The sequence below is a fragment of the Electrophorus electricus genome, chromosome 10 (genome assembly GCF_041902795.1).
Source record: "Electrophorus electricus isolate QZ-2024a chromosome 10, ASM4190279v1, whole genome shotgun sequence".
Lineage (NCBI taxonomy): Eukaryota > Metazoa > Chordata > Actinopteri > Gymnotiformes > Gymnotidae > Electrophorus > Electrophorus electricus.
Genome location: NC_137506.1, coordinates 24,095,900 through 24,120,776, shown reverse-complemented (window position 1 = coordinate 24,120,776; position 24,877 = coordinate 24,095,900). Strand labels below are relative to the sequence as shown.

Genomic DNA, 24,877 nt, shown 5'->3' with positions numbered 1-24,877 from the left:
AGCCTCAGAGCTCTGCTCCAACACTCACCTCTTAAATAACAATTCCCCACTCCTGTCTCCCAGTTTCTCTCCTCCCTCTCCCTTTCTCTCCCTCTCTCACTGACTCTGCTCCCTCCTTGTCTTTGTCTCTTTCCTCTGTCTTTCTCATTTCCTGCTTCTGCTGTGTGTGTTGGACATTTGATAATGGCTTTCTCTCCCAAGTCCCAGACCACACCAACTCAGAATAAGGTGAATCTCTCCCTCCACCCATCATTATGTCTCTCTCTCTCTCCCTCCCTCCCTCTCTCCCTCCCTCCCTCCCTCCCTCCCTCACTCTCTCACTCTGAGTGACACAGAGAGAGGAAATCTCATCAGGGCTTCCAGCCAAACAAAAATAAACTAAGCCTTCCTTCAAGGTGATTTTCCCTCTCTCTCTCTCTCTCTCTCTCTCTCTCTCTCTCTCTCTCGCTTTCCCTCTGTCTCTCTCTCTTTCTGTGTACTGGTGTGTGTGTGTGTGTGTGTGTGTGTGTGTGTTCTCCTTGCACTTGTGACATTTGATGGATCTTTGATAACAGATGTTATTTTATGTTGCTCTTCAGTAAGCTACTAATGTCTCACCAAAGTCACAAGGGTAGTCCACTCTATTCATCTTTATTCTCTAATGCTTCATATACAATTAGTGATCTGAACTGCAAGAATGCAAAATAATCAATCCATATACAGCGAATTAATGCTAGGACTTTAAACTATGTGATCATGATATAGTAAAAATTTAATAAAACATCTCATTCTGAGAACAGGTTAATTTTCATGCAGTTCAGCTCTAAAAATTGTAACATGCCGCTGTAACCACAAAGAATCAGATGAGCGTGATAAGCTGTGAGAATTCTTGCTTATGTGAGCTTCTAGAAAGTCTTTGTAGATATTATGTGCTACCTGAATTCAGATCTTTTAAGTTCTGTTACCATAACGAAGCTCAGGAGAAAGGAATTATAAGGTTAGTGGATCCTGTGACTCTGATCAGGAAACAGCCCTTTAGACCACTTTAAACCTGAAGCACAGTTAAGTTTTCACAAAGGGCCAGTGTAGCTGAAGGTTTGTATTTTAACCCCATAGGAGCAAAGTAGATCCAATGCATTTAATCACATGGACAAAGTCACACCCTTGGTCTACACTTGGTCAGCATATATGTTGTTTAGTCTGTAAACTGTCTATGCAGTGTGGAAATCTTCAATAAGTAATTAAGACAAAACCTTCCACCAAAGTGTATGATGGTAAGTTAATGTAATTTGTTTAAATAAGAGAGCAGATTAGTGTGTGGGTAGTCTGACTATAGGTAGCCTTGACTCTTGCTATGGAAATAAATAGACTGAAATTTCACTGAGCTGTATGTACCATAGAGCCAGTCATTATCCAAAATGCAAAACTGACATAACTAAATTCAAAATTTTTGCTCAAACATCTCCTGAGGTATGTAGGTAGGGGGTAGCAGGCTGCATTAGCCAAATGTGAAATGGCTGTTTTTATTTGCAATAATGTGTTGGCTGGAAAAGCTTTTTTTCTGTTGACTGAAAAAAGCTTTCCTATTCTATTCTTCAGAAAACACTAATTGAATCAGCCTTGGCACCACAGACAATAATACATCTGACCAGACAGGTCCCTCTATAGCAACATTACACACATGCTAAAGGAGCAGGACATTTTTTTTATCAGTCGGTGGTTAATTTCCACTATGGGCTATTGCCACTGTTTACTCCTTTAAATACAAATCTCTACAAACAATGTCTAGACTAAACTTGTGAAGTCATATGGGCCTCCTGACAATAAAATTACTGTTTTATTATGTTATATTCAGGGTGCATATGCAGTCTTTAAATAGTTGCTAGTCATAGTGTTTATTTACAGGTCTCTATTAAGCTACTTCCTCATGTCAGTAAACATGTTTTGTGGGTTCGTATGTCTTTGAGTTTTTAGCTTCTGGATCATGTTCCCTAGTTTTCCTTAGTTTAAAAAAAAAAAAATCTTTCTGGTTTTCCAGCTTTCCTTGTATAGCACTGGGCAAACATTTTCACATTCTTGTTTGAAGATGTGTTTTTTATAGTATTAAAGACATTTAAATCAAATGGATTAAAAACAAATCTAAATCTCTCTCTTTCTCTCTCGCTCTCTCTCGCATATATATATGAGATATATATATTATATATAATAATATATATATTATTTTAGCAATGGTATAATGATGATATTATTTTTCAGTCTCTATTAAGAGACAAACAGAAAATACAGGAAATATCTACACAACATTTTTAAAAACACAATTTTCTGAACAAAATGGCATCTAGAGGCAAAAGTCATTATTTAGTGTGACCTCCCTGGGCAACAAGCATATCTTGAACTCTTTTAAAGTGACACTTTTTGAAGTAATCTTCTGGTACCATGTCCTGAATTTTTCTGAAGTAATCTTCTGGTACCATGTCCTGAACTTTTCTGAAGTAATCTTCTGGTACCATTCCATTCAGGTTCCATTCCATTTAGGTTTAAAAGAGCCAGGTTCCTGCTATTGCTCAAGTATCAGAGGAGGTTTCTGGTTTTTACTACTAGATAGAAATTTATTGTATTTTCTGGCTGTATTCAAATACAGAGACTGAGAAATAATTATATGTGGTCATTATACCATTGCTAAAACAACAAATGTAATGGTGTCTTAAGACATTTGCACAGTACTGTGTATACAAATATTTGACTGGCATTGCATATAGCCACCCTATGTTAAGAGATTTCACATATGCCACTATATAAAACAGGATATATAAACTACCCTACAATCTTGTTACAATGCTACACTAATGTTTTTTAGATGAAATAAGGCAAAGTATGGTAGAGAAAAATGAATATATGAAAAATACTCCAGAAGATGTGGGAAGTGGGCATTAGTTGCAGAGGACATGTGATGTAGCGATAGGTACCTCCAGAGTGAGCTCTCCGTGACAGTACCCAGGTTGAAGTCGAAGAGTTTTGTCAGGATTAGAATTACCTAAAAGAAAAACATGACTTTTAACGAAACATCCAAGCATCTTCATTTACACCCTGCCTCACAGCAACTGTCTTAATGCACAAGCTAAATGATGAAATATCTGTCAAGCTCTACCCAGAGACTGATGGGAGAAAATACCAGGTCTGAATTTTATTACATGGAGACAAAAGCAGTGTAAAAAGGAACACGTGTAATGCTGAGACAGGCTGACGGTGGTAATGATGAAACCCAAACACACTCATGCTGTCAAATGTCACATACACACACGACAGGGAAAATACTTCCCTATTGACACAACATTCTGAATATGTATTTATAATGAACAGCAGCAACAGCGAACATTTCTCCTGCTCAGAAATTTGATGGTAAAAATCCTGATTATCCATTTACTCTTGTATTTGTTTATTTATAGAGCTGCACATAAAAAGTGGTCAGTATTGATAAGTGTAAGTCAGTATGTGAAGTGAGAGGAGCAGAGGCACCAGTCGGCTTTCCTCTCTGCCCGCTGCCTCACTGATGACTGCGTGTCAGTCCTCCTCCCACCCAGTCCTGTGGGCTTTGCTTTATTCTTGGGTGGACAGAGTCTTCATGAGTTCTCCGGCTGGATTAATGTGGGCAGTCAGATGGTTGATTGTTGCACTGACTTCACACTGCAGCAACCCACATGAAGCCAACACCACAAAGCTAGGAGCAAGTCAATGGAAATTTCTACAATCCAGCTTCACACTTCCTCTATACCTCTGAGTAAGTGTGAGGGCGAGAGAGAGAGAGAGAGAGAGAGAGAGAGAGAGAGAGAGAGAGAGAGAGAGAGAGAGAGAGAGACTAAGAGTGCATGTGTGTGTCTATAACCTTCACCATCATCACCCAAATGACTACATGACTCTGTCTGAGACGACTTCATCTCAGGTTAATTAACCAATCAGGACAGGAAAAATCATTAGCATATCCAAATACAGCACGTCCAAGGGAGCAGGACCTGACTCAGAATCACTTTGGTCTCTGATTCTGTTAAACCACCCTGATGTTGAGTCTAATTACATCTACAGAGAGATAGACAGATGGGAAGAGAGAGAGAAAGCAAATTATGGAAGGAGTGAGGGAGTGAGGAAGGGGGATCATTGGGCTGAGTATGAATATTGATATAAAGATGCAGGTTCCCCCTGTCTGTCTCTGTGGGGTTAATGATATGTGCAGAGGGTTTAATGATATGCACAGCAGGTATTGTGCAGATTTAATTACATTTGCATGTGAATATGGAGTAGTAAGGTTGATCAGCTTGTGTTCTGACTCTGATCCGACTCTGTTAAAACACGAAGAACCTTCCATCATATTAAAACTCCTACACTCTAACCTACTCTATTTGCTTTATTCATACAGACTCCATTAACTAGAACCAGGTTCATTTCCTTTTCATTTTCACCCTTTTGTCCTTTCGACCTATAGAACAGGTCTAGCATATTAACGTTCTTTATGTGTGTGTGGTCCCATTGTTGTTACTGAGACAACTTGCTCACTTTGAGGGGTTATAAACTGCTTTCAGTCCTCAAGCACAAACACTGACCATTCAAAGTACCTACTGGACTAGGCAAAAAGCATTCCTCACTAAGTGTTGCAGGGTCACTGGACTTGACAGCCATGCTCTAATATCCAACTCACTTCATCGCTAGCTAAATGGTGGACTTTCTGTGTTATGATTTTTCCCTGTGTTAAACTGAAGCTCTCAGCATACCAAGACAGGAGTAATGGTGTGAGAGTGAAACTCAGACCCACAGTAATCTACACAATCAACATCAACATCAATCATCCGCATCAACAGTAACAAAGTAACACAGTACAAAAGTGATGACTAGTCAACAAAGACTCATGAAATATTACTTAAAGGGTGAAGGATCTGCTGAGCAGATGAATCCATTGCTGTATATAAACGTTAATAACATGATTTCAGTGGGTAAACTTATTTCTAATAATTTGCTAATTCTGAAATTATCAACAAAACAACTTCTAAAGATTTTGATCTAGTTGAGTATTAATTAAATAAGTAATAGTCTTTGAGCTAAAATCTTTCTGTAATGTGCGGTGGCCCAAGTGCCGTAGGGCGAGGGGCAGGACGCACAGACTACTCCTACTGGGACGAGCATTTATTAACGTTTAAAGACACAAAGGCACTCACACTTATCACAGACAAGAAACATGAAATGGTTAACACTAAACAAGCACGATACACAAGAATACATCTAACAGAAGCACTTTACATTTAGACATTATACTGACAATAACCAACACCCTGCACACTTTAACATGGGTTTATATACATAAAGACGAACGAGGTGCAGGTGTGTGCAGGTGTGGTTACAGACAAGACAGTCCTCCTGCTGCACGTGGCGGGCCGAACCACGTGACTCGCGGGAGGCGAGCGTTCTGTGACACTTTCACTTTACAGATTAACCCAGTAATTTTCCAGTGTAATACATTATTGAAGTTAAGTTGTTCAGTTTTTTTAGATGTAAACTGTGAGCACGTAAGATTAATTGATCCTCACTACTTTGAACAGTTGGACAAATTTGGGCAATTTGGCTGAGTGTTTCTTTGAGTCTCTCTTGCAGTGTCATTCTGCATGTTTGTTTGTGTCTGTATGTATGTGTATGTGACAAAATACATCAGGAAGCTGTGTCTGTCTGGAATGAAAATGTCTCCAGACCTCTGTTGATAAGGTTAGTGGAGTCTGTTGATAAACTGCTCCTGCACACTGGAACACATCAGCCTTCCTTCTACCTTGAGATTTACACCCACAGTCTTCTCACAATACAAAGGACCATTTCAGAGGGTCCTGTGTTCATTAGCTCCATGGTAACCATGGTCTGGATGATTCACATCAGTTTAACCCCCGATAGGATGGAAGCACTTTGACATAATCAAAGCATGGAGGTGATAATCAGAGAACTGGCTGCTCTATTATTCTTACATTCACATTTATTTTCCTTTTTTTTAACTCGTTTCTAGTTCACTTTCCACTGTATTTCTTTGCAATGATGACAAAGGCTGTAAAAGCCATCTTTAAAGTGGAGAACTTTAAATGTCTTTACTCAAAAGAAGAAGAAATACACCTGACACTGACATACTGTGCCCCAATACTTCTGGACCTAAACACTGGTACTCAGAGGATGACAGATAATGTGCATATACAAGACAAAATACATGGTTACATCAACATCAGCTAAAGAAAGTTTAACTATAAAAACAGTTAAAAAACAAAACAAAAAAAAGACTGACTAAAAACAGCCTTCACATTTAAAAATACTGCAATACAAGGCCCGGGAAGCCAATGTTATAATTGTGTGATGTTACTGTGTGGTCATTGTATTGTCACAGTGAGTTTTTTTTTTTTTCACAGTGAAGTTGAAGGTGAGAATGAAGTCACTAACTTCCCTTGTGTTCACAACTGCCCCTTTTTAAATCTGCACTGAATGCAACAGAATGATATGACACACCAAATAGTTGTAGATGTGCTGTAACTTGCGGAAATTAGATGACAAAAATATTAGTATCTTGAGCTACCTTAAGTGTGTTTGTGTTTAGGCCCACACTGCCCATTGGTGGCACGAGAGGTTTCCCAGCAGCTTGAGCTGTCAGTTGGCCTGGACTGTCAGTATAGTGTTCTGATGTATCACAATCAATACAGTTGCAGCTGCATGTATATGTGAACAACCCACTGCTTCACTAGCTTTTTCTAACTTGCTTCTCTAGTCATATTTTATGTTTGGCCAAGCGTGATGTACTGCATAAAAGTATGCTGGAAAATATATATGTCCAATCAATGCAATTGCTATATTTTGGTTAGTCTGGAGAAAGCTAATGTTAAAGGGTTTTCAGATGATTCCTGACAAAACTGCTTTGTGTTTGTGGTGTCATTGTTTTCCTGTGCAGGGGGTTATCCTGCTTCTGCTGCACTACCTAGAGCATTAGGCTCTGCACAGTTCTGCCTCTTTGCTCCTCTGTTTGGCCACATCACATCACATGGAGGACATACTTATTCACATTGTTTCACGGTACCCTGTTCTTTTTTATTCCACTTTGAAAGTCTGTCATGATACTGGCAGAAACAAATACAGCATGGTGACTTTTCAGCAGTGAGACAGGGCTATGATCTACATAGCAATCAACATTTACGAGCCCACTTGACAGACATTGTTAGCTTGAAAGGCCTATTAGTTAGCTATCACTGTAGTATATTGTACACAAGTTTTTATTTTTTAATTAATTAAATCATCTTTATACATGAACATTACAAATCAGGATGAATCAGAATTAGCCTAGCAAAAGCTAATGTCTTTGCAGAGAATAAATGTAAAAAGCATTTGAAAAACCTGAGAGACAGATATAGAAAGGAAAGAAGGTTGCATAATGAAAAGAGGAGTAGCGCTAAAGTTGGTGAAATAGAAGTACATCTTTATTTTAAGTTTCCTAGAGCCCTGTTTGAAGGACAGATCAACCAGTGAAAACATGATGGAGGATGTGGAAGAGTATGCCATGCTACAGTTGACACCTGTGTCCCCACCACCAGCTAATGAACTGGAGACCTAAGTGTCCTGGTTTTCTCAGTCTCCCTCAGCATGTGAGATATTGGGGAACACTCTTAGTTCTGAAAATTCCATAGGTGAGCCTTCCCATTCTACAGCACCTCCATGTCTCCAGTACAACAGCAGGTCTCTCCATTGCCCTTCTCTGCTTAAGCATATCACACATCCCACCATAACTTCTCAACCCCATGGCCCTACACCCATAAAGTCAGCTCAGGTGACAGCTTTACAGAGACTGTCATATCTGTCTTACATCAACAATTAAATTAAATATTTTTGAACTATTTTTACAGAGCCTCGACAGAAAAAGGAAGTGAGACCAAATTGAACTCCTGACTGTTTTATACAGAGCTCAGTCCAATTAACCCTTTAATGTGTGAAAACACATACTGTAGGATTAGTTCGCTCAAGTTCTCAATATGTTGTCAGCCATATTTGTGCCATCTGTATCAAAGAAGCAGCGATCAGCAATACTGTAACAGTTCAATTGTTTATCAGTTATAAAATAAGGGTATTTCACAGATTACAACTTGTATTAAAACCATTATAAATAAATCTAGGTACATTTGTTTTCAGTGCAGCTCTAAATCAATTATTTTACATCTCAAAATAATGAACTATTCATATTTTTAATTACCCTTTAATATTCTACCAATTTCATTTCATATGTAATATTATTTATAACATAATGCTTGCATTTACCTACATGACACTCATTTTGAGGATTAATCCACCAAACAATTATGTTCCTCTAAAATAACCAATGAATATCTTGAGTAGAAGCATTGCAAGAAACTGCTCCTTCCTAATTGTCTCGTGGGGTCCAAGTGTGCTCCTTCTGTTTTCTTAAATGAAAGAACATATTATTGTATATTACTGTGATTTTCTATATAAATTATACAACAAGAAAAAATGTCAATAATTTCAAATGACAACAATACCAAATTGGAAATTCTTTACATATATTGAATGTGTAACCCTCTAGAAATAAAAGTGACAGTACTTATATAAAATAATATAATTTGTAAAAAAAAATAGGCTTCTGACACAGGGGTGCAGGTGAGAAGAAGAACTGAGAATGATATTACACTTGCACTATAGTCTTATAACAACCCGTGTGTTGTGCCACCTTGGCAGTTGTCCAACAAATGAAAAGTATCTAAAACCTTTCCTTCACAGATAATGCCATGACAGAGGAATTATTGCTTCCCGTCCATGCAATGTTTTGAAAGTCAGGGTGGCCTTTAGATCAGGAAAATGAGCATCATGTGTGGCTGCATCATTTTATCTAAGGAAGTTGTGGTGAACAAATTTTGCCTTTACCAGTTTGTCCACATTGTCTGGTAACAATGACTCTGTGGTGCATGCCCTACTGTGTTGCCAAGACTCAGGAATATACATACATATATATATATATATATGAATATATATTCATGTTAACCAGGTATTTCTGTTTGAAGCAGAAAAATGATTTGTATTTGTATTCAAATAAAAGGTTATCATGTTGGAAAATGGGGTAGTGGTTTGGGGATAGCAAATGAGAGGTCAAAAATACACTGCTAACTATTGAAGAATTTAAGTAGTAGACAACAGAGCTATTAAGACAATAACTAGGTATAGATCTTCTTTTCTGAAAAAAGCAGATTGGCGTAACAGGATATGCAAATATTTTAATCTTTTTCAAGAGCAAATGCAATTCTAAACAGGCAATTTGAACAAGCAAGTGCTACACTAATTTCTTCCTAATCTGTCTGACCCTGTGATCTGATCCCATCTTACAAAGAAGCTGAGATATGTGAAAAGAAGCATTTCATTGTACTATACACATGTATATTTATATGTGACAAAATAAAGGCATTCCATCTGGCCTAGATCTTTTTCTTCCTGTCCAAACAAGCTCTTCTGTATCTGTATCTTTCAAGTTGAAATAGTGGCACATAAATAAATAGTGATATAGTTCTACAGTGTGATACCTGCAACTCTGTGATACACAGGTTGACTGAGCAGTGAATATAGCATGTAGGTAAAATAGCTAATTTGTACTGCCAGAGATAATGTAGGACAGTGTCATTCTCCCTGTCAAACAAACTCTGCTTCACACGTTAGAGGTCCTGTGGCAAAACAAAAGTAATATTATAATAAAAAGTAATGTTATACTAATCTGTCTCATAGTTGTGAGGAACTCCAGCTATTTTACATTCTGAAAACAAAAATTTTTTCTCAAAATAAAAACCATAAAAACCCACTTTTTGTGCAGAATATCATATTTGGATTTGGCTGCACTCCATATATAAAATGATTGATATATATGAAAATGATTATTTAATAAAGATCAAACCCATAAACATATTTGCCATACCAGTCATCAGATACCCAGCAGACACAATATGAAAAGAACTGGAAGCTGCTGAGGTTAAGACCAGAAAACTCCTCACAGTGCATGGGGCACCCCATCCAAGATTCAACGTACAAAGGCTGTATACCAGATGGAAGGAGGATGGAGCGATCTATAAAGTGTAATATCTTTCACAAGATTTAACCAGGGTGAGATGTGAAACCAATGAATATATCTAATTAATGCCCCCCAAGTATGAGGACATGGTGACCATAGAAGCAGAATAGACCCTTCATGTAATGTACCACTCACAGTTGGCAGAGGTGGCTGACATAAAACATTCCTACCAATGGATGGAAAAGGCCGGTCTGAAGGAGGGCACAGAGTCACTAATCAAGGCAGCACTAGATCAAGCACTAAGCACTAACTCGATCAAAGCAGGAGTGTATCACACCAGAGAAGACCTAAGATATAGACTGTGCAAAGGGACATCTGAGACAATCCAGGATGCAGGATGTTGGGAAGGCATACATTGAGATACTCAACCAAATGGCATGTCTTATATACAGGAACATATGCAAGACATATGAGTTGAACACCCTTAGATTAAAAAGAGAACTGCAGGGAATAGTGGAGCACAGCAAGACTAAGATTCTGTCGGATTTCCAGATACATGAAGATAAACGTAGTGGTGAACCAACAAGACATCATGATAGGGGACAAGATGCAGAAAACAGCAGTGGCAATAATTGTAGCAGTCCCAAGTGATGGAAACATACAATGTAGGAATATGAGAAATTGGAAAAATACCAGGGACTGAAATAAGAAATACAGAGAATGTGGAAGGTTGTCCTAGAGGTGATAGGAGCACTAGGGGCTGTGACCCCTAACTTGGGTGAGTGGCTCCAACAGATCTCAGGAATTACATCAGTCTCGGTCCAAAAGAGCAATACCCTAGGAACAGAAAAATACAGTCCTGCACCATCAAACCCCCTTTTGGAGTTTTCCTCACACTGGGGGCGTCTGGTAGATGGTGTGAGGAAAATGATATAACCACTTAATGGAAGGGACAGGAATTTAATTTTCATATATATATATATATATATATATATATATATATATATATATATATATATATATATATATATATATATTTATTTTTTTTTCTGAAGTTCTAGGAGGATGAACCAGTTTTTATATATATATATATATATATATATATATATATATATATATATATATATATATATATATATATATATATATATATATATGTGTGTGTGTGTGTGTGTGTGTGTGTGTGTGTGTGTGTGTGTGTGATTAAATTGTAACATTCATTCTATGGGGTGCTAAAGTTCAGAGAGAGTAGACCAGCTCTTTTTTTTTGAGTTACCCTGCATCATTGCTGCCATAGCAACAACTGGCAATGTAAACACATGTAATTAATGCTATATCCATTAGTATTAAAATGCCTTACCACCAGAAATGACAAATCCTTAATTCTGATGGTCTGAAAGTGTTCAATGAAATGACCACCAAGCCTTTTCTTGGTTTCTCCAATGTAAAGCTCATTACATCTGTTGCCGGTAATACAGTAGACAACTCCTGCAGTAATGCATGAGGAGGGATGGGTGATAACAATTGATTCTTTCATGCCCATTATTTTAGTGGCTGTGTTAATAAATTTACATTTAGCATATTTAGAATGGTTGCAAGCTACAGTACCACAGTTATTATTTGAATGATAAATGATCTCACTCTTGGGATAAATGATCATTCAAATGTCTGAGGTTTTGTCTCATCTGTAGGAAATTAGTGGAGGATCCTTAAATAGCGATGTGGTCTTTGCATCATCCTGGAGGATTCTGAAGAGTTATTATTAATAATTCATATTTTATTTGTAGGATGATAAGTTAACACCAAAGGCATTCCTATTGTCTTAACAGTAGATTGTTTATAAAGAGAGCATCCATTTTCTGAATAGGTAAAACATGAGCAGTGGCATTATCTATGACTTCCTTAGGAAACCCACAGTTATGAAAATATTCAGGATGTGCTGTGTTCCATGTATATTTCACAGTTGGGTGGAACTTGGAGACGGAAGAAATAAACAGTTGGAGTTATTCAAATGTGCATGTAACTGTACCAAAGCTAAAGGTACAGGTCCAGTATATTGTTCAAAAAATGGTTCTCAACAAATCCAATGAAGCATATGCATAAGACAGTCCCATTTTAGTACCCATACTAACTACTCTTATTTGTGAGTAGCACTTGGAGTCAAAGATAAGTAGTTTTAAGTTAACACTAGTTCCGTCAGTCTTAAGTAAATATATGTCAGACGGTCCTTCTCAGGTCTAGCAACAAGAAAATATTTTAAACCATTTTAAAGCTGTAAGCCACTGAAAAAAGTAGGGAGTTGGCAGGTAGGGTTTGTTCTTTCAGGTGTTCAAGGATTTGACCAAAAGTCTAGAAAGTGTGAAAAGAAGTGTAAAAAAATGTGAAATTAACATGTCGTTAAGGACTGAACACTTGGTTGAAAAATGTCATCCAGAAACTGGGATATAATTTCTGTCGGACAGGAACAAGCAGAAACAATAGGGTGTTTAGGAATGTTATGAATATTAGGTAGAAGATAGAAATGGCTACAGCGAGGATTATCTGCAATAAGATTCCATGCCAAATCAAAGAGGTGGCCTGCTGAAATGATTAATAGTGGACTGAATGGAGGACTGTAACTGTGGAGTGATGTCAGAGCTGTTCTGTTATATTTAGATAAGTCGAGGCATCGTGACAGGTGTATAGGGTTTCCTCACTATTTTTGTGTAGTCTTAAATGCATAGAAATTCAAATGTACTTTGCTTGCACACCTGATGATGTACCTCTGTCTGAAACATCCTGATTCTCTGAAACTCTTGTGTTCTTCACTACAATTTTGACCCAGTTTCATGAACTCACTTTTTTTGTTGGGTCTTGTTTTTTTTCCTCATGTTCTCCAAATAACCATTGCAACCGGATATTTTATTTATGTCAAACTGAAATATATGTTTTGCAGTATTTCTGGTTTATGGTTTTTGAACTTGCCATTATTCAACAGTAACCGAGAGCCAAAGACAATGCCCAAGCAGCAAACAAAGCAAAGTGGCTTCAGCCTGGTGGAGATATAGCTTTACATGTACGTTTTTACAAGAATCATACAAGTCATACATTAGATTTATCCTAACTTGATTTTGGTAATCTACTTAGTGCAAGTTAATTATATGTTGGATACACTGTTAAAGCTGTTTTATGTACAATTGTTTAGTGATGTACAAGTGCATAAACATTGATATATTTACGTTTTGTCTTACATTGTGTTCTTGATTTTTTTTCTTTCTAAAGGTGAATATAGTACATTTGCTTATTAATTCTCAGATTATATTGGGTCCTTCTAATAATTTCTTTTAACCCAGTTAAGGGGACATTGTTAAAAGCAATTCTCTCAGCACTTAATACTAAATTAATTATTTTACATATTCACCTCTCATTATGCAGCACAAGCAGATGTAGAGTAGGGAGCTAGAGATTCAGGGTGGAACACAGTGACAGAAGAATAAAACAGAAAACAGAAAACTTTAGATTATTTTGTTGGGCCTCAGACAAAAGTCTTTGACTTATTTTTCAGTATCACCATGGAGATTTTCTTGAGATGATATTGTTTCTGCAAACAACAGGGGAGGTACAAGGGTTTCTCTGCATTATGCAATGTAGCCAAATATATGGTGCTATTCACGCATTCTAAATCTAGGTTTAATTGATGCTGCTGAAATTGTAGTGGCAGGTGTATCCCTTTTCTCCTTGCAAAATGATATTGCAGTATTCATTTGTGAGTCCCATATGTCCATGAAGTTATGGGAGGAGGTCATTGCGGATAGACAGCACAGACAGCTTGCTGTAATTGGAGAGACATGTTAGTTAGCCAAGGACCAGGATAACTAAAGCGTTTGCATGTTTTGGAAAACCAGATAATGCACATTGCAATGATATGATTATCACAATAATGACTGAGACTGGGAGTGATAAATCCATGAAACCTCAAGGTAAGAGATTTCCTTGACACACTCCTAAAGTACAGCTCATGTTGTTCTCAGACCTTGAGTAGAACTCTCATATATCCTTGTACTTTTTATGTTGTACTCTTTATGTTGCATATTAACATATTAACAGGTCAAAACTTGGTGATGAAAACTGAGGATAACCTGAAGTGTGGGACAGGGACATTGATAATGTGAAGAGGGCAGCAGATAGTTTTGTTGACTGGGCAAATGGCACTGCACAGGAGCAGCAGGACTGCAATGCCAAAGTTCAAACTGCTCTCCCCCAAAAGTGAGCAACAAGAGAAGAACAAGATCATTTAGTTGGCAGATGATAAGCCTATAAAATATGCGCAGATGGAGTACAAGTGGTAGGAAAATTAGATACTGTTGTTGACAGTATTTATCAATGCAGCAAATGCAGTACTCTATGTTCTGATTTTTCTTGCATGGACCAAAATACCTTTACATAAATGCAGGAAGATGTACCAGGAGCAGCTATGAAAGATCACAGTAAATGCCTTTTAAAATTCACCGAGTTTTCCACAGCTGAGAACTTGCAAGCAGAATTGATAAACCTTGCCACATATTGGGAGAGATTAAGCATCCACCCTTGGGATGGATATAACATTAGAGAGGTCACTAATGTGCTAGGGCAGGCTCTGAGGGTCCTGAAAGAATGGGGCTACTGAATAAAAGTTACTCTGCATGTAACAACTACCCAATATATTTCTATGTCATCATGTCTCAGTTCAATCTGCTGACAAATGATGTCATGTTATTGGTACAATGTGCAAGTTACATAAGTTGCTTGTGAAAAGAAATTCTCAACTCTGAAGTTTGTGAAAAATCATCTGAGAACCACCCTCATCCAAAAGAATCCTAAAGCATTCCTTTTAATGTCAGCTAAGAAGATTTTGATGGCTGTACATAGATTATATCATAGACAAGATGGCAGAAAGCAATGAATTATAGCACTCCCTGCTTACATTCTAAGTAGGACAATCTCTGTGCTTAGCTAAGCAAAGTCTGTGTCAGAAAGTGGGTGAAAAAAGCATCCTTATCAGGTGTGTTTACTGTAGTAAACAAACCAGTAACACTCCTCTGCTCTTAATTATCCCTACAAATTTAAGCATTTGATTTTATGGCTATAGGTAAATGTAAAGAGCATTCTAACATATTTTCAGAAGCATAAAACCCCACCATCTCCACATTCAAATATTGAGTAGCTGCGTACATGTGGCCCAAGATGGACATAGACGCCAGGCCAGAGTGACTGTCACTGTCTGACTCTACGTGTATTTGTGTGCATGTGCGTGTGCTGGCACATGCATGTTCTCTCTACCCACCCAGTAGGTAGTAGTAACACACTTATACAGATGAAGCAGCAAACTGGTCAGAGACTATTTGAGAGACTTTGTTTCTTTAGTTCTGTGTTGTATTTATAAACATATTTAGAATTCAAACACTAGCAGCATAAAAATGAATTTATGGTTATAAAACAAATAACGGAAGCATTCTAAAATGAGTTTGTGCTTTAGGGAGAGAAAAGTTTTCTCATCACACAAATTTCCTCATACGCACAGAAATCAGAACTCTTATTCATATTTATGTATTATTAATGCTTTTTGCTTTGCCTAAGGAAAATCCACAAATCACAGTGCGCTCAATTCTGACTCAATGGAAATTTCAATCACTTTTACAGAAGTCTAGCTCTCATTCTGTGTACACACACACAGGTCCACAGTCATACTTATACCATTCTCTACTTCTCCCCTCCTGTAATATAATCTTTACTGATCTATGCAGCAAAAATATTCTATTGAAATATACAAAATTACTCTCACATTCACCAATTAAACTCACAATAATGATAAAAATTCACTACACAACCCCTTACATTAGTGATAGGAATTCAACACTAAATGACATAAGGAGTCAAATTGCAAATGAGTAGGGCTGGTGGCAAGAACCAGGTCAGCAGCCTTGACTGACATGGGAATTGGACAGAAGCATGAGGCAGGGCTGGTGCAGGAATTGGGGCCAGAGCAGGAGCCAGGAAATGTGCCAGGAATGGAGTGCAGACTGGGACAGGAGCTGAGGAAGCAACCCTGTGAGGAAGATGAGCAGGAGCCAGGACTGATGCAGTAATGAAGTAGAGACCAGGACAGGAGCTGGGGAAGCAACCCTGTGAGGAATAGGAGCAGGGGCCAGGACTGATGCAGTAATGAAGTAGAGACCAGGACAGGAGCTGGGGAAGCAACCCTGTGAGGAATAGGAGCAGGGGCCAGGACCGATGCAGTAATGAAGTAGAGACCAGGACAGGAGCTGGGGAAACAACCCTGTGAGGAATAGGAGCAGGGGCCAGGACCGATGCAGTAATGAAGTAGAGACCAGGACAGGAGCTGGGGAAGCAACCCTGTGAGGAAGATGAGCAGGGGCCAGGACTGATGCAGTAATGAAGTAGAGACCAGGACAGGAGCTGGGGAAGCAACCCTGTGAGGAAGATGAGCAGGAGCCAGGACTGATGCAGTAATGAAGTAGAGACCAGGACAGGAGCTGGGGAAGAAACCCTGTGAGGAAGATGAGCAGGGGCCAGGACTGATGCAGTAATGAAGTAGAGACCAGGACAGGAGCTGGGGAAGCAACCCTGTGAGGAAGATGAGCAGGGGCCAGGACCGATGCAGTAATGAAGTAGAGACCAGGACAGGAGCTGGGGAAGCAACCCTGTGAGGAAGATGAGCAGGGGCCAGGACCGATGCAGTAATGAAGTAGAGACCAGGACAGGAGCTGGGGAAGCAACCCTGTGAGGAATAGGAGCAGGGGCCAGGACCGATGCAGTAATGAAGTAGAGACCAGGACAGGAGCTGGGGAAACAACCCTGTGAGGAATAGGAGCAGGGGCCAGGACCGATGCAGTAATGAAGTAGAGACCAGGACAGGAGCTGGGGAAGCAACCCTGTGAGGAAGATGAGCAGGGGCCAGGACCGATGCAGTAATGAAGTAGAGACCAGGACAGGAGCTGGGGAAGCAACCCTGTGAGGAAGATGAGCAGGGGCCAGGACCAGAACAAGAGCAGGCGCTGCAAAGGCAACTGGAAGGTTCAGGAGACTGCAGTATAGTGAGTTGTGGCAGGAAGCAGTAGGGTCTGTAAAGTTGGCCAAGAGGTCCAGGGGACTGTGAGGAGGTGAGGCAGGGGCGGCTGGGACAACAGACAGTGGAGCTAGAACAGCAGAACCTGGACTCCACTCCATGTATGGCAGCAAAATGATCTAATGATCAGGAAACCCTGCCAGTTCTCTGCCATGTCATCCTGTCTGGCCACTCCCTAGTCCTCCTGACGAGTGTGTTTTTACTTGAAGATAAATAAGACTTGTGCTCTCCAAAATAGGCAACGATGCGAAAACTCCAAGCACTTACCTATGCTCCTGGCATAGCAGAAATCCATTGGTGGGATGCCTGTAGAGGATCTCTTCATAATGTGTTGATTTCTTTGATAGTTGCATGCTGATTTCATGGATGAACACTAATCACTGGCAGTGAAGACACTGGAACTGAAGATATTGATACTGAGATGGCTTATAAGGAATTAATTAAAACTCTAGCCTGACTTACTGCTTCCTGAATTTGATGTCTTTCCTCTATCCTTAAGTGCAGTTTGGGTTAAGGTTAGGAATGGACTGAGACTATTAAACACATTCCCTCAGCCAGTCACACTGAGTAATATAGATGGACTGCACATACTGCACAATCTAATGAATGTAAAATAATTTATGGGCATGTGAGAAGTAAAAGTAGTGAATGTGACAGCATTTTACAGCAAGTGTATATGAGAGGTAATAGTAGTAAATATGACAGCATATTTTGTGTATGAAAGGTAGCATGTGAATAATGGCCTAAACACCTCATGCTAAATGTATTTTATATCAACGCAGACCAACACATTTATTTGTGCATGAAAAGAGGAATGGAGAAAAGACAAGATAGGGCTATGCATTTATGATGTTTGAAGAAATCAAGTAAATCAGTTCGGTTTAATATACGGCCAACATGATGCATATTTGTTACATTTTGTTAAAAGCCATTCTTAAAAGGCTTATATTTTTCTGGTTTATATTCAAATGTGGGACAGATTCACATTTCAGTATAATTCCAGGACATGCAAGCACATGTTCATTAAAATGTGTTACTGCAAATATAGTTGGAAAACTGAAATCAAATTGTGTAGATGTGCTCAAAGGTTTTGTTGAGGTGAACTTTTTAGAACTTCCTTAAAAATGTGAGACATAATAAACAACATTGTCTAGCCAATACTCAGCAGAACAGTTCAACAAAAAAACATAACTGCCACTACATAAACAACAGTAACTGAACCGCAACAGTATGCAATGCTTCCATCCAGTCAGTTTTACAAACTAAATACAATGACATTTTGTCACTTTCATTAAAAATAATAAACAGGCCACTGTCAAGGCTGGCACCTTCTAGCATTTCTGTCTCATGGCATTGGTTCATTTTCTCCATTCCTGGTCCTTGTTTTGGGTTTCACCGTTTTCATTAGTTATCACCTTTTCCTTGTTAGCCCTCATTTAAACCCTGTTATCACCTGTTCCTTGTTAGGCCTTATTTAAACCCTGTGTTTTTCCCTGTTAGTTTGTTGGTCTTCATAATCTATGCCTTTGTTGTGCTTTACATTTACAGCATTTAGCTGATGCTTTTTATCCAAAGCAACTTACGATTATGACAGAGACAACTTAAGCAATTGAGGGTCGAGGGCCTTGCTCAGGGGTCCAACAGTGGCAACTTGGTGGTGGTGGTGAGACTTGAACTGGCAACCTTCCAATTACAAGTCAATTACCTTAACCACTGAGGTACCACTGCCCAAAATGCTGTACTCTAAAGACAGTGGCCAACATACTTATTCTAAGTGTGTAACACTGCAGATAAGAAACACCCAGAGAATGTGGGCATCAATCCCACTACCTCTCACATGCTAAGCAAGCACTCTACTACTTGAGCTAATTCCCCTTCCTTATAACTCTTTATTGTAGCCTGTTTACCTATTCTGTTATCATGTATGTATTAACTATGTACTCCCGGACTCTCCGCATTGGCTTATTGACCCTGGACCGTGACTATGACTCTGATTATAGATTTGCCCTTAATAAATCTCGCTCTTCTTGATGTATGCATCTGCCCCAAGATTGCTCTATGTTGCAGCCACAGTCCAATTTTTTTTCAAAGATTCCTTTTAACATGCTAAATCCACAAACTGAATCAATGAAAACAATTGCAGACAGCACTTATACGATATGCAATATACTGGAAATTCTTCAACTCCAGACTTCCACCGACTACATGTCCACTGGATCCAATTCCTTCCACTCTGTTCCACACAATCTTAAGAGATCTGCCTCTTTTCATCTCTGTCATCATCAACAACTCTTTATCTTCTGGATATGTGCCAACTGCATTCAAAACTACCAGGATGGTACCAATCCTCAAGAAGACCATACTCCACAGCGCTAATGTTACCAACCACAGACCGGTATCACTTCTCTCTTTCCTTTCAAAATCCCTTGAATGAGCAGTTTACAATCAATTGTCTCTTTTCCTCTCCCAGAACCAGCTGGTCCCAATCAGTCTGGCTACAAACCAACACATTCCACAGAAACAGCCCTCATAGCAGTGACATAGAAACTTCATGCTGCTAAAGATGCCAAACTGTCATCTCTTTTGATTCTTCTGGACCTTTTGGCAGCCTTTGACACAGTGAACCACAACATTCTTGTGACTGGCTTTCCATGGAAATGGTTTCAGTCCTATCTGGAAGGACAGTCCTATCAGGTGACATGGAGAGGATCCATATCCCATGTAGACTCTCCACTGGTGTTCCACAAGGTTCAGTATTAGGCCCTCTTCTCTTCTCTTTGTATATGCGTTCTCTTGGTGATATAATATCTTCTCATGGTTTCTCCTACCACTGTTATGCCGATGACACTTAATTATTTCTTTATTTTCCACCCTCTAACACGCAGGTCTCCAGATGTATCTCAGCATGTTTGACTTACATTGCGTCATGGATGACAACCCACCACTTGAAGCTCAATCAAAGTAAAATTGAGCTTCTCTACATGCCAGGTACTCCCAACCCTTACCATGACCTCACAGTTTCCTTCAAGAACTCCCTGTTATCACCATCTGAAGCTGCCCTGACAACCACTTGTCGTTCTCATCTCATGTTTCAAATCTAACCCAGTCTTACAGAATTCTCCTTTGTAACATATGAAGGATTTGGCGCTTTCTCTTGCAGGAAACTACCCAGGTGCTTGTGCAGTCTCTTGTGATCTCAAAGCTGGACTACTGCAACTTGCTACTTGCTGGTCTTCCTCTAAGAGCCATCAGACCTCTTCAACTTGTCCAGAATGCAGCAACACAACTGGTCTTCTGAAGTTCACATATGTGGACTGCTTGCCTACAAATCCAAAAATGGTCCAGCCCCTTCATACATGAGGTCAATGGTCAAAGCCCGATCCGTACCCCAAGTACTTTGAACCACAAGTACGGCTTGGCTTGAAGTACCGTGCTTCAAGTCTCATGGAAGACAAACATCGAGACTATTTTCTGACCCGGCTCCCAGATGGTAGAATGAACTTCCACTTGCTGTCCAGACAGCAGAGTCCTTTGCAGTCTTCAAACGCAGACTGAAGACCCATCTATTTGTGGAATATTTAAATGGCCACCGACCACGCTCCTATATTGACTGACTAAATTAGTACTTATTGTAGAATATTGTTTATTACAATGATGTTGTCTAACAAACTCTAGTACTTATTGTTTATTACACTTATCATTGTTTAAGATAGACCTTATGTATTTTGTACTTCTAGGCATCAGCAGTGATCCCTGTATTTCTACAGTATTCTAGATCATTGGTATATTGGATTCTAACCTACTGTACTGGCTAGGATGTATTCTATGAGTAAATGACAAAGCACTTTTCTAAGTCGCTCTAGATAAGAGCGTCTGCTAAATGCCGTAAATGCACATTTAAATATCCTCATCACTCCCAATGATAATCACGGCATCTTCATCTCTGCCACATCCAGCTCCTTCTCCTGTCTTTTTGTCAGTGTCACTGCCACCAAACCATACAATATAGGTGGCCTCACAACCATCTCATAGACTTTCCCTTTCACTCTGGCAGGTACCCTTCTATCACAAATCATTCCAACAACTGTACATCATTCACTCCACCCTGCACTCTCTTCTTCTGCTCTGTATCACATTCTCCCTTACTTTGTACACACAAAACCAAAGATTTACACTCATCCACTTTCATCACCTCAACTCCTTGCAAATTAGCCTGTCCACCACCTCTCATTCATGTACACTTGTTTTACTCCTGCCCTATTTCATTCCCCTTCTCTCCAATGCATACCTTCAGCTCTCCTATGCTCAACCTGCTCCCTATTCTCACTACAAAACATAATGTCATCTACGAACACCACAGTCCATGGAGACCCAGTCTAACCTTGTCTGGATGAAAATTGTGGCAGTGTGAAAATGCATTTCTATCAGTCTCTTTTTGATAAGTCTTATGTGAATAGTCAAATCAGTTTTTATCCAACGCATCAAGGAAAGCTATAAATTCAACATTATCTACCAAAGTAAAACTAATAGAAGGTAATCAAGTATTTATATAATTAAAAATTCTGCTGTTCTAGAAAACATAAAAAATGTAATCAATGTATCTAAAGCACACCTTAATATACACACCTTAATAAGATTGTCATGGTCTTCATCTAATCCTCACCAGACGTTTGGCACTCCAAAGACCAAAGAACCTCAGAATTGTTGTAGTGATGTAGGCACTAATGGAAGTGGTTAATGTTCAGTCTGAACACTGTGACAGTCGATGTATGATGCAAAGTATTCAAACATTGGAGAGGATCCAAGGGTTTAATGAGACATATACAAAATAGGCAAATAAATCTATTGCAGAAATACAAAGGTAAAACAAAAATACCACACTGTAAAGATCCATGAGAGAAAAACAGAGAAGCAGGCTTAGAACTACAGTAAAAAAAAACAACAAGGAAGCACAGGGCATTTAATAAATTGAATCCTCCAAAATCTAAGGGCATTTTCTCTGTTTTTGCATATTTTCTTAAATTCACTTTAAAGGTTCCTACTTATAGGACGAAACCCATATGTTTGATATCAAAATGTTCAGACCAATCTCAGCTCTCTTTCTTATAAGGTACCATTTAACCTTAATATATATATATATATATATATATATATATATATATATATATATATATATATATATATATATATATATATAATTTGACAAATTTTGCACAGAAGCAGCATTTAGCTTGCTAGCTAGGTATATAAATCGACTATTGTAGTGATATTGTAAAATAACATTCATTTAGCCATTGATCTTTTATTGGTATTCTTCTTCATCAAAGGAATCAAACCCCTCATGCTCTAAAGCTCCGTTACCTTTGTCACTACTTTCCAAAACTGTTGCAACGTCAGCAGCTGTACACTTGTTGAACAATATTTAAGGTAGATTGCTAGCTAGATGTCGACTGAACGAGGAAGAAAATGTTTCTGATGTGAAGGGTCTTAATGATTTCATGATAGTTTATTGGTTAGTGCACACAGATTGACAGTCAAAATCACACAAAATGAGATGGATAAGACCTGAGTAACATGCAGAAACATTTCAGGGGCAAGAGGCACAGATTCAGTTCCAATTAAATTCCCTATTTAAAGTGAACTTCAGGAGACATGGAGGGGAATCTCCTGATTTAAACATGCCATGATGCGTGGAGATGTGACAAGAGCAACCTCATTTTAAAACCTGTTTCTGCACCCACAGCCCCTAGCATTCTGGCATACTAAAATGAATCACTTGATAGCATTGAATATTCTTAAAATACAGTCCATCCATCCAAATAAACTTTTTTAGAACTGCAATAATTACCTGCATACCAGTTTTCAGACATCTACATGCAACCGTTCGCCAGAATTCCCATGCTAAATACACTGTTTTTCTTCTTTATTTCCAAAACAATCACACTGGTTCTTTTAAATTTCCTTTAAAAAAATGTCTCTGGTGTTAGATAACTTCAGATTTTGTTATAGAAAATTCAATTACCAACAAAGCAACTGCCTGACACATTTAAATAGTATATAGAATATTAGTATAGTTCATTAGGTGCTTGCTCATGTCTTTGTACAAAAACATGCATTCATTTCCTTTGTAACCTAGAACAAAATATGCAAGGCTTTAGATACCACAAAATGCACATTAATTATGTAACATTGTTTCTGAACAGAAAGTTAAAACCCTCCTTTCTTAGATTCCCTGGTTGCTATTTTCTTTGTGTGACATTCATTCACACCTATGAGTACCACGGTTTTAGGGGGGAGGAAGGGCTGGCTATCAAATTGCTTCACAAGTGTATACCAGACGCACCTATCTAGAGTGACTGGCAGCTGTTTCAGCAAGTGGCACTCTCTTAGCTGAAAACGTTGACAGCTCACTTGCCTTGTATGGTCATCCGCTGAGTGAGGGAGGGCAATGCGCACAATACATTGCTGGTGCGCTCTAGCCAGATAAGCTGTAGCACATGCATATGACACTGTTTGGCAAACCCGAAGCAGTCATTTACATTTTTTAGTGGATAACTTGATCGCCAATTGTTTTGAATATCATAGTAAGGAAGAGGTTTACTTTAGCTGAAGTTTGTGTGGAGTTTGTGAGCAGTTTTGAGCTGGAAACTGAGAGTGATGGTTCAGTGGCTTCTATCATGGACTACTATGTTTCCATCACAAATGCTTTGTAGTGAAGATAGACTACAAATTATTCTCCTGATGCAACTTTGATCTGGTCAAGGGGAGTCTCCTACCCCTGGGCCACGGAGCAGACCCAGGACCCCACTGGTGCCCAAAACTTCTACTTCAGAAAGACCTGGCCACAAAGGCTATAGTGCCCAGTCTGAGCCAGCTTCAAAGATCCAATCTCACGGTCCAAAAATTCAGGTCCTCTTACCATCACTGGCCTTCATTGCTCAGAACCACCAGAACGATTTCAAGAAAAAGTGGATTCTCTCTCTCAGAGCCATCAGACAAGTGGAGGAAAGGACACTCTTTTCAATGCCACTCTGGCATTGAAAGACTGAGCTTACCTACTAGCATGATTGCCCCAAGTTAGATGGACACTCTCTCGGAATTATCCGGACAACCCCAATTGAACAGAAGCTTCTCCATTGTCCCAAAGAACGCTGCCATGAATAAGGAATGGTATCAAAACATCCTCCAAGAGCAACTTCTCCCAATGATCCAGGAACAATTTGATGATGAACAATGCTTTTTCCAGCATGATGGAGCGCCATGGCAAAAGTTATAACCAAGTGGCTTGGTAAGCAAAACGTTGAGATTTTGGGTCCATGGCCAGGAAACTCCCCAGATCTCAGTCCCATTGAGAACCTGTCATCAATCCTCAAAAAGAGGATGAAACACAGAAACTGTGATCAACTCCATGAACTGATTAGGCAAGAATGGGTTGCCATCAGTCAAGGATTTGCCCAGAAGCTGATATCCAGCATGCCAAGGCGAATTGCAGAAGTTTTAATATTTACAGTGTTGATCCTTCTTTTTAAGTCTTTGCTTAAACTGGATGGATTTTTCAATAAAAAGTTTTAAAAAAACTTATGAAATGCTTATGTACTTCACTATATAATATAATCATCTGACAAAAGGATCTAAAAAAACTGAGGCAGTAAACTTTGTGAAGACCAAAATTTGTGTCAGTCTCAAAACATTTGGCCACGACTGTACAAGCTAAAGAGTCTCTGTTAAAT

The 24,877-nt window shown here is 39.0% G+C and overlaps 1 protein-coding gene across 1 annotated transcript in view; it reads right to left on the bottom strand.

Annotated features, from left to right (window-relative positions):
• sorcs3b (sortilin related VPS10 domain containing receptor 3b) overlaps positions 1 to 24,877 on the bottom strand; it is a 90,486-nt gene that overhangs the window by 45,330 nt on the left and 20,279 nt on the right. The window contains exon 2 of the mRNA XM_027000186.3: positions 2,946 to 3,013. Within this exon, the coding sequence (XP_026855987.2) occupies positions 2,946 to 3,013 (68 nt within the window). The remainder of the gene's footprint in view (positions 1 to 2,945; positions 3,014 to 24,877) is intronic.